General features: G+C 45.1%; 2 protein-coding genes across 2 annotated transcripts in view; one reads left to right on the top strand and one right to left on the bottom strand.

Annotated features, from left to right (window-relative positions):
- The window catches only part of mrpl11 (mitochondrial ribosomal protein L11), a 46,085-nt gene that overhangs the window by 19,364 nt on the left and 12,609 nt on the right, over positions 1-14,112 (top strand). The gene's annotated exons all lie outside the window — the stretch shown is intronic.
- On the bottom strand, positions 4,095-9,871 carry tmem265 (transmembrane protein 265). The gene is made up of 2 exons (XM_042419628.1): positions 9,174-9,871; positions 4,095-6,389 (listed from the first exon to the last, which is right to left on the bottom strand). Exon 2 carries the CDS (start codon positions 6,385-6,387, stop codon positions 5,323-5,325), a length of 1,065 nt encoding a protein of 354 aa, XP_042275562.1. The 5' UTR covers positions 6,388-6,389; positions 9,174-9,871; the 3' UTR covers positions 4,095-5,322.

Genomic DNA, 14,112 nt, shown 5'->3' with positions numbered 1-14,112 from the left:
AAATATCCATTCATTCGGAAATCAACATCATTTCTGTTTGGTAGCCTCTGTGCGGCACTGTTCCGACACGTGAATCAAACTCTGTGTCGTTGCCTGGGAAACTCTTGATGCGATGCGAGTGCCACTGCTATCAGAGTCCCTTTTAAATTACTGCAGAGCGTGAGCGTGAGCATATGGAATGCAGGTTAACTAACGTGAGCATGGCGCCGCCGAAAAAGAGGAAAAAGTTCTAGTGCGGGTGACGGACAAACAAATTCAAATTCAGTTTCTCCAAAACTCTGGAGCCAAGCAAAAATACAGATGGGGAAGAAGGGAGAGGGGCAGCTTATTTAAGCTGCAATAAATGCAGCTTATTAAGTCATCCTCTCCAAATATAAATTGCAGACCGCCTGCAACGCCATCTGACCAAAGCCAACAGCGCGAATATGCCATCTCGTGCGCCTCATCTCTTTAGGGTTTTTCAGTGTGTACTACCAGGCCTGAAAAAAATTCTAGGGGAAACACTGAAAATATTTGGCAATTTTCTGTCGATCGACTAACCAATTAATCTTCTAATCATTTCAACCCTTGTTCTTCATTTTTTTTCATTTCATTTTTGCATCAGGTACACTGATCTCCTTTGTTTAGCTGATGTCACCCCAAACATCTGAGACCACTATCAGTATGCATTTGTCTCCAGAGTCCTTTGCATCATTTATTTCTCATAGAATACACTTTGAAGTTCAAAAGCTGCAGTGCTGATGGTGTGTGCTATGATGAATGATTTAGACATCTGTCTGTTAAATGTGGCTCTCTCTCACAGACTAGGCAGGTGTGAGCTCGTAGGCATACTGTAGCTGTAGCTGTCACTGCGTCAGGGGTAATGAGGTGAGATGGGTTGTAACCAAGTGCTCATCCAAGCAAAACAAAGCCATATGTTTGTCTAAAGGTGCCTCCTTTTGAACTGTTTGGGATGTCATTGTTGTCGGGGTAGCGTGTTGCGTGCGTTTGTCTCTCCTGGCTCCCGTGCTCCATCAAGCTCACACTGTGTGTAGCAAGCGGTAAATAAATGACAGTCGGCAGCCGCTCTGCTTTAGGCAGTGGCCCTGACCCTTTAATCTTAGCCAGCCTCTCCCTCTCTGTTTTTTTCCTCGCCTCTGACTAACCACCCTTGACAGGGGAAGTGCAGAGAGGTAGGCTGCCTGTCGGCTGCGGGGCAAATTTAAACAAATGAGAGAAATAAAAGAAGGAATGGGAGACAAAAAAGGGAAACTGACAGCTTTGGTACAGGAGAATAATTACAGGCTAGAGTGAAATTAGTACATGCGAATGGAGAGGAAGAATAGAGAGCACTGGAGAGAGCAGCACAAGGAGAAAGAAAATAGGAGAGCGGCTCATGCACTTTTCTTCAGGAGTAGGTTATAAGAGTCGGTGGGTGCTGAGGGAAAATGCTGAGCACTGTATCTTGAGCTTAACAGGTGTAACAAATTGTAGGAGGTGGTCATTTGCCGAGCCGGCTTTCTGTGCAGTCGATCCTTTTAGTATAATAGAAATATGAGAAGTTGCCCAACAGGGAGTGCGTGGGTTTGAAATTTCACCATGAATGAAAAGTGCGGTACAAATTAAATGTATTATTATTTATTTATTTATTAAATGTAGAGTAAGCGGAGGAGTAGGAGATGAAAGAAAGCGGGTAGGCGGGAGTCGGTGCTGTGTGCTACACTGGTTATCCCTCTGTGGTTTTCCTTAAAAGTCTCTCTGAACTGGAGAGAAATTCCCCACAGAAACTTTAAATGAATTTCCTTTTGTGGCTGAGTGTGTACATTAGTCCCAAAACACCCTGTAAATATTAGGGGTGTAACGGTACACAAAATTCACGGTTCGGTATGTAGCTCGGTTTTTGGGGGCCATGGTTCGGTACAATTTCGGTACAGCAGAAAAAAAAAAGAAAAGTAGAAAATAATATTTTGATCCTATATTTTGAAAAATGCAAACATCCAACAATGGCTCCTTGGTTAAAACTATTACTGCAACAGTTTAGTTGTGATGCAGTGGCAGCAAATTTGTTAATAGTCGTTGCGAATGGCTTCACTCAAAGCGGACCATCACAGAGAGGGGAGAGGGATGAGGGGGACATGATGTCGTTTAAATACGGAGATAACAGCACATATTTTAATAATAATGACGGCAGCAACACTTTGACATGAGCATGGGTAACCAGGGTAACCAGGCTAACTTGGATAAGCTGGCTAGCATACATTCATTAGCATGCTACAGCTAAGTGGTGCACTGTCAAAATGTTCTGGATGGAACTCAAGTGCTATAATTATTGTTCCACATGTCGGAGTAAGTGGACTATTCAACTATTTTGACAATAATTCTTTGGGTCACAGAGCATACTGAACCGAGGAAAGTCGCAAACCGAACATCCTGTTCAGAATGAACGCACGAACCGTTACAGTATACATACTCCGAGTAAATATAGCCTGTAAATCAAGTAGAAAGCAGTAAGAATAAGCTCTTTCATTTTGACAAATAGCCTCAATTTCAATTAATAGCACTATTAAAGCTCAGAGGAGAGGCCGACGGATGCAGTCAGAGCCGCTGTGAGCAAAGAGCCAGTTCACTCTGAAACACATCACACACACTTACTACAACTCTTGACATGCACAACCCATCGCATCAAGACTTCTCTCTCTTTCAGCATTAGAGGCAGACAACAAGACAGCACACTCAAGGATTACTGTGAGAGGATCCGAGCTGATGGGGCCGCTGGCATAATTGTGATAAATGACGGCCTTTCGTCAGAGTGCCGCTCTGTGAAGCAAAGAGCAGGCTCCTCTGGCTTGAATGTGGGGGGGGGGGGGGGGGCTTCCATTCACTTCACCAGTCCCAGCATCAGAAAAACATAAAAACATGCAGTTTTCTGAATTGGGGTTGATTGACTTTTAATATAGGGGGAGGGTTTGCAAGTATGAGGCAGTTATTTGTCCCTAAAGCCTCCTGCTTTTTTCCTTTTGTGTGGGTGACAGGCTGCCAATAACGCTCCTACATAATAGCCAATGAACTGTCAACACCAGGCAAGTATGAAACACTTTATTAGTTTGCACTCTGTCCTGGAGGTGTAGCTGACAACAGCCGTGGAATAACTTCACAGTATACACATGGCGTATGTCCAAGTTTCACACGGTACACATAATGTGTGCACCTCAGAGGCTGGTAGCTCCATGGGGAAACAAGGCACTTGACTGTACTGTACATCCTCTACACCTGCTGCTCTAACCCATAATCCCATGACGCCCACATACTACCACACCCACAGCTTGATAATTTTGTGAATGAAAGGCTTCATTCATCCAAGTGGAAAAAAGAGATTTGAGGGTTTGACAGGACAGTTTCTTTCTTCTTTTTGGAAAATAACTGACAGAGAATTTGAGACAATTACAGACAATAGAAGACAGCAAAACATGAATTTTAAATGTGTTGTCAAACTGTAAAGGGATTACTTACATTGGTATTCTGTTTTTGTAAACAATGTAGTAAAATAGACCTATATTTTGTGTTACAACAGGATTAAGATGACGCAAAATGCTTATTGCCAATCTTTAAAGGATGAAATAATAGTCAGGTGCCCTTATGAACATTTATGCAGGTTTTGCTTACTATGATCATTCCTCCTGTTCATACTGACTATTAGAAGATCCCTTAATAAAATCCAAAATCCACAGTCCTCATTTTGAGCAAAAAATTGAAGTTTATCTTAAGTTAACAGAAACTTCAGCAGTCTGAGTTAGTCAAATAAAGTGGATATCTCCCACAGTTACAGTCTTTTTAGCATCAAATTCCCTCTTTGTGTTTCCTCTGACAGTGTTTCCCTGCTGAGCTGCGGTGGCAGTATAGTAACAAAAAGATGGACTTTGGCACTAAAAAGACTGTAACGTTGAAAGATATCTACTTGACTTTACTATTTTGGATGACTAAAGCTTCACATTAGCTTCAGATAAACTTTTTAATACATTTTTGCACAAAAGGAGGATTTTTTCCCCCCATCACTTACATTGAAATTGCATCATGAAGGGATCTCTTAATGGTCAGTATGAACAGAAAGAAAAACATGTCACTGTTCACTATTGGCACCTGACTATTGTTTTAGACAGATGTGAAAAATTGTGAGCCTATCCTTTAAGCCCTACCATTGAAAGATTTTACTTATGCAAAAACAAACAGTTGGCGTCTTGAGTTATGCACATTTTGTTGTGGTAAATCTCTATCGGATAGAAACATCAACAGCAAAAGTAGTCCTGAAATGTATGTGAAGGTTCAACATACATTTCTTAAATACGGACTAAATAAACTTAATATCCAGTCCTTTGTTAAAATCAAATCAAATATCTGTCATATCTGAAACAGTTTAGTGTGTGTGGGCCAGGGTTGGCCGATCATCAAGTCCATGAGTCTGCAGGATTTCACTGCAACCATACACCACAGTGACTGATTCCTCTGATTAACATTTTCTGCCAGACAAATAAGTGATATCAGCCAATGTTGCGTTTGGTTGGAATGAATATCAGGAATGAAAAGACTAGACTCTGCACTGAAATACCGGAGCGCAGTGAAGTGTGTGGGTTTTTATTGGTAGATGGCTTTTGAATCATGGGTCTGTGGCACTGAAGGAAAAAATAAATCTCTCCTCTACCTTTTTAAAAAAAAAAAAAACGTTGCTTTTTTAAAGTTCCCTGTTAAGTGAGCTAGAAAATGTACGCTAAAGGTCATCCTTGGTATTTTTGTATCTAATGTCAGGGAGAATGTTGATTTAATTTTTCAACAAACTAGATGTACTGACCTCAGATTTAACAAATAAATGAACCAAAGCGATGTTCCTACACAGATACTGTACATGGAGCGGTATCGGATAGGTAGCAAGCAATCAGAACTTAAAAAAAACAAACACTCAAACTACAACCTCAAGACGACGTGTGCAGGACAGAATTCAACAAATATGTGGCAGTTAGAGCGATTGTGCCGAGATTTAACATAGGAATTAACACTACTAGACTTCAAAAGACATTTCTGGAATATTCTTTACACTCTGACAGATGTGTTCAGTGTCCAATTCAAAAATACACACCCACAAATCACAGCGATGCATTCAGAGTTATTCTTAGCACAACAAAATGTGCAGAAAGCCAAGCTTGCCAAATGCATTTCCACAGCACTGCGTTATACCCATCACTGATATCTGCTTGGATGTGATACTGGCTTGGCTTGTCCAAGTTTTGAGTGTGTGTGTGTGTGTGTGCATGCGTTTGTGCGTGCTTGCTTGGTCAGAGTGTGTGAAACTCTCTAGAGTTCATGGGAGATGAAAGAGGGTCCTAAGGGCGTCTCTGTGGGCTCCAGGCTGACGTGGGAGAGAGTGTGGCTTTGGGAGCGAGAGAGTGTGTGATAGTGAGAGGGAGGGGCTTTGCCCTGAGCCTGGCCCTCTCCCTGCTCTGAGCTCTGGCTTGGCACGGTCGAGTCTGCTGGTTCTGCTCCAGCTGCAGCCCCAGCTCCCCCAGCAGCGCGTTCCTGCTTGTGTCTCTCCCAGGCTGAGCTCAGCTTCACAGCCAGAGCCAGCAGGTTTTTCCCCAGGAACACAGTGGAGACTCGAGGGTCCCTGTACCACAGCATGCCTGTGCCCCTTAAGGCCAGGGTGAAGATGTTGATAGTGACCAAGCTGAGCCAAGGGTACAAAGCCTCCTTACGGGGCCCCCTCTGTCCTGGCAATCCGGTGGCCCCCAGCTCTGTGAGGGCCACACATGGCAGCAGCAGCAGGAGGGCGTAGCAGTAAAAGAAAACCAGGCCCTCGGCCCAGATGGGCAGCCTCTCCTCAGAGGTGCCCCCTGTCGCTACTGCGCCCCCTCCTTGGGCTTCCCACAGCCCCGCCTGCAGGTCCAGCACATCCAGCAGGTCGACCACCACCCACAGGAGCCGGCCCCGAACCTCCTGCTTCCTGCGCTGCGGCGTCATGTGGTCAGCTCCTGTCAGGATCAGAAACAAGGAGGGCAGGCAGATGGACAGCAGCAGCGTCAAGGTTTTCCTGGCCAGCGGGTCGGGCGGCCGGCGCTCCTGCCTGTAGTTATGGCAGACGAAGAAGAGCTTAAGCTGGAGCAGGGACAGGAACAGGAACCAGAGCGCATTGGCAAAACCGCGGCGTGGCGACCGCGCCTCTGACACCACTCCGGCTGACACAAAGCGCAGCGCGAGAAGGAAGCCCACATCTCCTAGCAACACCGCCGCACACTGCCACACACTAGGTCCGGGAATACCACGAGCCCCCAGCATGCTCTGCTCCAGCAGGTAGAGGTCCACCACTGCCATCGTGCTCACCGTGACCAGGGTTGATACGCACACCTGGGGCGTGGGCACCATGCCTGAAAGAGACATGCACACATGCACAGTGAGAAATCTGTTGCATTCATACTCTGCTCACGTTGCTCCTCACACTGCCATCTGTCCCCTCAAAACAGATACATTTCCAGGATAAAGGATGTGTTTTTTTTTTTTTTTTTTTTCTTTTTTTAGCATTAATCCAAAACCAGATGTAAAATAGTTTAATGCTTGTTGCTATGGTTAAAGACATTTGCTGCCTAGTAAGCAGTGAATGCCCTTCATCTTTGGCCAGAGTTACATCTACTCTGGCTGCTCAAGCTGAGAAGCCTGTTAAATTGGCTTTTTTTCTCTGCAGCTCTTTGAATTAAATAGTCTTCATTTTCCATAAAGGTCCTAACATTACTCCTTTTTGATTCTGAGATATTCTCAAGCTTTCTGTTACTTTTTTTCTTTTTATTGTTGTTGTTTCTATTCTTTTTTGTACTCACCTTATCCATTATTAATTAATTTCACTGAGGCGCAGCTAGGTACCCTGTCAAAGCCTTTTCTTTGCCTCTATAGTCTGCTGTGTTTATTCTCATACTGTGCTGCAGTCTTTAATCATCGCAGATTCCCCTCTCATTTCAGATGAATATTGATAACTTGCTATTTGTTCAGAGATGTGTTTGACTTGTGTCTTTGTGTACATACTGTGTATGTTTGGGTGAGCACATGCAGGCAATGCTAATTTTGTTGCAGCTCATATCTCAGCGGCGGACACTATAAACCTCACTATTGATCTCAGCGTGAGAAATGATCATTGAGTTTACAGTGTAATCGAACCAACGTCTCTTTATCGTATTTAGCTCAAAAGCTCAGCACAGACCACTGTTATCTGCTCAGCACCCACCCGGGGGTGTCAACCCCTCAACTGGATCGATGACATTATAATATAAAATCATTACCGGCTCAGATGTGTCGTAATGGCAACAGTTGAGCGTGATCGAGCGAGAGATTGTCAGCGTGATTGCGGCCTCTGAGAAAAGTCTGCCAGTGAAAAATGTGTATTGATATGTTGCCGATGGAAGACACATCACTTCCCTCACTGCAAGACTAACAGGAGCTCTGCCATCTCCTCAGTGCTGTCTGAATCATTCAAGAGGGCTGAGGAACTCTACTGAGTAAAAAAGGGGGCTTGAGTGTGTGTGAGAGAGAGAGAATGAGCATAAGACTGCAAGTGAAAGATTAATAGGCCCTTTGGCTTTCTACATGCTTAATAAAGTGTTACTGCATGATAGTAATAGTTCATAAATAAGCTCAGGGGGAGAGTGGGTGAAAGTGATGAAGAGGAAAAGACTCAAATGCAGATACAAAGTGACTTCCACCCACTTACATGAAGACATGCATTACATGAGCCAGCTTGGCCTGGATGAATCCAAATGTATTCATCAACCAGGGTATTGAAATATCACAGACATTAGGGTTTGTTCTGAAACAGATGAATCAAAGAGATGAGGAAGGGAACGATCTCGACTGATTAATCCGCTCGGAGGCATGGTGGGAGGACAGGCGTGGATCATGCCAGCATTCGTAATATCTGATTGTCTGTGAAGCCTTTTGTCTCCCCGCTTGCTGCAACTTGATCGTCATTCCTCCGAAATTGAATAAATTCCACCAAGCCGCAGATTGAGAGGATATTGGAATTTAAATTTGTTTTTTTCTCTTTCTCAGGGTTACTAACCCGATCTGCAGGGTAGACTGAGAAGTTTACAGCCACTGTTGCGGCTGGATTTTTTTCTCTCTCTCTCTCTCTCGAGGTCGTGCCTCTCAAGTTATTCCACCTGCACCTTAAATTTCACCCTGGAAGTCTCCCTGTCAGCCTGTGTTTGTGTTTTGACTCCCTGTCAACGGCGTGTAATATATTCTGTTCTGAGTGAGAGACAGGGATGACAGCCCCATGTGTCCACTCAGCTCATCAATAATGACCAAATTCATCTTCCCCCCTGTCTGGGAAGTGACACTACCGTTGACAAGGTGAGGCAACCTATTTTGTTGTAAGCATGAGTAACGGCATGTAATAGTGTACGGGTGAAATATTTGTTTCCATCTTTAAACGTGTGTTCTCTTTTTGCAGTGGAAATCAATTTTTCTTTCATTTTATCGTGTGTGACACTAGTGCACATGGAGGGAGAGCCATGTGCACCAGCATCTAAGTAATCATCCGAACAAGCTCAGAGATACAGCGAGGGGGGGGCGGTGGGGGGGGTTGCCACTTGCTTTTGTTCTCTAGAATAGATGGGGGTGATTTCCAGGTGGACAGAAATCCATGTAGAGCAAAGATTAATTCGCCTACACGCACAGTTTATCTCCACACACACAAGAGCTCCAGATTCTATCAAAGACCTCGCATCTAAACAAGATCCCTCATAAGTTATCACAGGTGGCACTCAGGCACCAAGGGCACCAGGATAACATCTATGCCATTAAACTAAGTAATTAATAGAGAAGCAAGCAGTGCAATCCCTGATAATGCATTGCTGAATAAATCCTCTCTCCAGACCTAAATCCACACGACTAAAACATCTGTTGATTTATCAGGTAGCAACCCAAGTGTTTGCCGGAGGCAAGAGTTGTTTTTTTTTTTTTGTTTTTTTTTTTCTTGAAATGTGGTTATCATCAGCTGCCCAGCATGCAGTGCTGTTGTGCGACGTCTTGCATCCTCCGGCAATTTTAACAGTCTCTATTAAGCCGCTTCTCTGCAACACCTGTTTCATAACTGGCCTATTAACAGCAGGTAGTGTAGATTTAACCGTGCATGGCTGGTAGTAAAGTGAAGCTTTAGTTACCCAAACCATTCGTCTTGCACTTTGGCTCGATGCTCCTGGCTCGATTTACAGCAAGTGATGTGTTCTTCTTTTCGAGTGGAAGCGCTGTCGATAAAGTCTCTTTTTATTGTCGCTGATGAGCCGGGCTCGGTGATAAAGTCTTATTGTTACAGTCCGGGTGTTTGTATACAGTCAGGCTCCATGAGAGGGTTTTTCTCGAGGCTGTAAGAGAGGGAAGTCATCGCCGCTGCCACGCCGAGCAGACCCGAGTTTGTAGGAACAAAAAGAAAAAACCGGCTCATACTTATCGAGATTTGCTCCTGTGTGTAGATCTGGCATGGTAAGATACCTCCATCCCTCGACTGGCTTTGCCGGATGGCTCCGCGGGTAATGCAGGAGGAGGAGGGGGGGGCTCGATCTGGATCTGAATCTGTCACCTCCCGCAGTGTCTGGGTCTGCGGTTGTCGGTTATCTTTTGACACAGCAGCGGGGCAGAGAGCGGTGCAGAGCTGCTGCTGCTGCTGCTGCTGCTGCTCGGTCGGGCTCCGGCTGTGTGCTGAGCAGCTGGGAAGTCAGTCAGAAGTGGAGCAGAAGCAGGAGAAGAAGAAGAAGAAGAAGCTGCGACGACGCGGAATGCTTCAAGTGGAGAAGAAGATGGCTCATGAGAGAGGAGGCAGAGCCGTGCAACAGCGAGAGGAGACCGAGGGGAAACTCACTCACTCACTCTCTCACTCACTGGCGCTCAGTCCGACTTTGGTTGTGGTGTTAATTTGTAAGCAGGTTACGTGCTCCAGCACAGACCTCCCACCCTCCTCAGTTTCTCCTCCTCCATCAGCTGTGGAAGTTTAGGTGGAAGATGCTATGAATATTTGAGAGCACCCAGTTACAGTATACTCATTGGTTATGGTAATCATGATGATGCCGCTTGCCAGAAGATTAGTTGCATTGTTTGGGAGCAGGCTTGATACCTTAGGCTATTTATTCATTAGTCATTCATTATTTAGTATGTGTTCCGCTCGTGGTAATGCACAGCTCCAGAAAAGGAAAAAAAAAGGGAGACTCATGATCAAAACACAACTCAATTTAAACATTCTGTGACCGAAAAGGAGCAAGGAGAAGAAAATGTTATTTTGCTTGCCTCTTATTCAAAATATAAACAAATATTAATAGATGGTCTGTCAATTACACTTCCTTCGCTTGGATTAAGAGCGAAGGAAGTAGAGCGAAAGATGCTTGTAGTCTGTAGACACATTTAGAGCTCAGAAGGCAGATGTTACAACTTTAATTAGTCCTCCTTCTGTCTACTTACTGTCTTAGTCACACAAGGAAATCATCCCTCTGTTGTAGATTAACTCATTACAGCCGGCTTACCGCATACTTAAACAGAAGGATTGAGAATTTCTGAGACAGATCTGGTCAAAAAATAAATCTTTTTGGAAACAGTTGAAAAGAGGGGCCGGCTGCTTCCCCCTCCTCCCATTCGAGAATTTAATTTTGGTTCCTTTGTTGGGAGCAGATGCGTTTTTTTTTTTATGAATTTCATAGCATCACCTTGTCCTCAAGGTCCTGCTCCTTCAAGTGTATCTGTAGGGATTCCCGTCTGCAGCTTTTGCAAAGGCTCGACTCCCTTCATTCTGTGGCTCTCAGTGTGCTGGGTTCATTTTAGAGTGAGAGGTTTAATCAGACTGGTGAGAAAGGGGATGAAGAGTCATCTTTCTTGTCAGATTCAGCTATGCGCTCCACTGGCTTCCAAGAGAAGAGAGATTTTCCATTTTCCTCACTTCTGTGTGGAGCTTCTTTTTTTTTTTTTTTTGGTTCTTCTTCACTCGTTTCCTCATGTTTATCCCATTCTCTCCTCCATACTGCTACTATCTCCTCTTCTTTTTTTTTTTTTTTTTTTTTGTTCCCTGTGGGTGTGGTTGAAGGTCACTCTGCACACTGGCTGACTTTCAGGATGGAGGGAGGGAGGGAGGGAAGGCAGGAAAAAGGACAGTGGGAAGAGTGAGAATAGCAGAGGAGGGCGAGGGGCAGCCAGGCGGCCAGGCTGTCCACAATATTGTGCAGTCATCACTTTTTTGCTTCAGATATGATTGGGGAAGTTTGGAAGGACACATGGGGTTATAGACTGTCCAAGAATGCTAAAGGCGTCAACAGTGCACCATGCTCCACGTCAGACCCGAGGCTGACCTCCACAAGCACTGCAAACATGAAGGATTCAGTCGCTTCACCTTCCTCGTCTCTGTACTTGCTCTCTGTGTCATCTCAGAGTATGAGGCTTGAATTAAACATCACCTTTAGTAGGCAAAAGGTACCGTCATCCCTCTGACTCTATTACAAACTTACTCAGCAAAGCTTTGTTAAAATATTGCTATGAGTTGTTGTTGCAGAGTATGTTGTTTCCAGGCTGCTTCCACCTCTGACTCTCTGTTTCTGTTTGTCCTCCACTTGTCAGTGTATGCTGTGATTTTTCAGTCATCTCCAGCGTGGAGTCTCAGCTGCCTGCAGTTCAGGCTCCTGTGTTTCTGCTGCAGCCTCCACACGTGATTAATCATGTGAAGTGGCGAAAAGCACAACACTGTCAAGACTCTGAGGGGGACCTAATGGAGTTGAAAATCGAATGTTTTGTCGTGATGCAATCCATTTTGTTCCACCGTCGCCTGCTCGCTTTCACAATGCCCTCAAACAGGAAATTCTTCTTCTTGGGCCAGGTACAAACAAATTGTGAAGGCTCTGTCTATTTTAAGCAAAGACCCAGACAGTAGAAACTGTGTTGAGAAGTTTTGGCTTGTTTTGGTCGTTCTGAAGATGAGTGGTTTGCCGCACTCATGCCCGTTTGAGCAGCAGTCCTCAGTTCTTTTTATGCGGGGCTGTATATTGGCCTCAGCACAGTTCACTGGAGGCTGGGGGTGAAAATCGTTTTCATTTTCCACTTTTAAGACTAATCCAGTCATTCCAGAGTGGAAAATCAAGTAAAATGCACGTCCAGCGTGAACTCAATTTATTCTGTGCTGTTTGCTGTGTGCGGCAGTGCCTAAACTGACCCGCTGTTCAGCCTGTCTGGCGGCGGCCACTCTCAGTTACCCCCTTTGCAGGGCTGGCGGGCTGCAGCTGAGGGGGTTCAACATGAAACCTAATCAGCTGTATGACGCCACAATGAGGCTGGATGTGATAAAATGCCAACACGGGAGCAGATTAAATGAACAAGGTAATGAAGGTAATGAATGAGAGTGTTTCACACTGAAGAGTTTAATTAACCTCGCCTCCCATCAGCCTCTCTTCACTGTAACACCTTCGTCACCGCATCGCAGCCCTCCTTCGTGTAGACCGCCCAGGGGCAATTTATCCGGTGGCCTTGCATGCCAGGGGCAATTAATCCTGCCTCCTGCCCCAAGGCCTTACCCCTATGTCTCTGTCCTTTATCTCCATGTTTGCCACGCTTCCTTAAGCACAACACTTCTCTTGACCTGCTCTCTCTCCTATCTCTTCCTCTCTCTCCACCTCCTCCTCCTCTTCTTTTCTCTTTCACTCTCCTGCATTTCTTTTTTTTTTTTTTTTCTCTCCATTTTTCTCTCAGATGCAGAGACACCTGCGACCGCACGCAGCGAACACTTCCTCACCGTCAGCAGTCCCTGGCAGCTTAATATGCACACATACACACTCTTCAACTGATAGTCTTGTCAGATTGAAACAAGATTGAAATGAGGCTGAAGTATTCATACATAAACATACACACACACACTCGCCCATATTCATGAGGACCTCCCGCGGCCTTCGCTTTACTTCTCTCCCGTCATTCACCTCGGTCAAACAAACCTGCTCCTCATTGTTCAAATATTGACCACGATCACTGCCCACATTCTGACAACTTTAATACACCTCAGCTGTCTCTCTCTCTCTTTCCCATTCTTGTCGCTCCTCTCCTCCCATCAGGTTTCCTCCCCTCTACGCACACACACTCACACACCATCATGCCACACTAGTGCTACATCTTGTTAAAAAGAGTTAGTGAAGCTGAAAAGCCAATCACATTAACACGGAGGGAGTGTCAAAAAAGACTGCAGAGAATATGGTGGAAGGGTCAAATCAAATGGACACTTCTCAGATTTTAATTGCAAATGCCTAATTGCTCCCATAATTATGAGTAATAAGACTCTGCTGCGCCGATCTTGAATGGATCATATAGCAATTACTCACCACTGTCGCTGCTGGTTTTTGACGGCAAGCAATATCTTCGTAGATTAGCGTTTAATCCCGGTGCCCAGGATCTCAGAAGTCTTTGAAGATGTGTGGCTGAATGTCCTCGTCCACAGCCAGTGTGGAAGGCCCCGCCTTGGGTGATGGGCTGCAGCCATTTTATACTGGAGAGCGCCCGGCTCTAATCAGTCATGGTGAAGGAGAGAGGATTTATCCAGCAGCTCGGACTCGAGGATGATTAGATGCTCAGATCCAGTGAGCGGGGTTAGCGATTTGGCCAGGCCATGAATGTTACTGTTCCAGTTTTCTTCTTTCTGATGAATGTCATGGGACGCTGGAGGAGCCAACCTTGAACCTTGCTTGCATGGCACACCAGCCCCCCCTCAACATTTAAGGACTCTGATTGCAATTATCAACATGGTCCAATCGCTGTAATTACTGCAGTTAAACTATTAAATAGCCAGAGGCCAAAATAAAACTTGCTCATGCTGTCATCTTCAGAGGTTGAGGTGCCTGAACTCTTGTGGAACAGCTTAATTAAAATATGATTACCTGTCTCTGGTGCATATTTAATTGTGTGCAGAGCTCAGGGCAAACTGTGTGCTGTCCCCGAGTGGGCCATGTCTCTCCTCCTCAGGCCAATCTTTCTCTTATTTGCCACTCTTTAGCCTTTTTTTTCATTGTTTGTTCAAGCCCTATTAGCAGCAAAGGACTGTCTGGTCAGGGAGGCCCTGTGAAGTCTTTGCCTCCATCTATCTTTAGCACA

The sequence above is a fragment of the Thunnus maccoyii genome, chromosome 8, assembly GCF_910596095.1.
Source record: "Thunnus maccoyii chromosome 8, fThuMac1.1, whole genome shotgun sequence".
NCBI classification, from domain to species: domain Eukaryota; kingdom Metazoa; phylum Chordata; class Actinopteri; order Scombriformes; family Scombridae; genus Thunnus; species Thunnus maccoyii.
Note: the sequence above shows the minus strand (reverse complement) of the source record. Positions and strands in the feature narration are given on the sequence as shown.

What these genes read in the sequence shown, in the direction of transcription:
- tmem265 (XM_042419628.1), bottom strand. Translation starts at nt 6,387, where the DNA reads ATGGTGCCCACGCCCCAGGTGTGCGTATCAACCCTGGTCACGGTGAGC.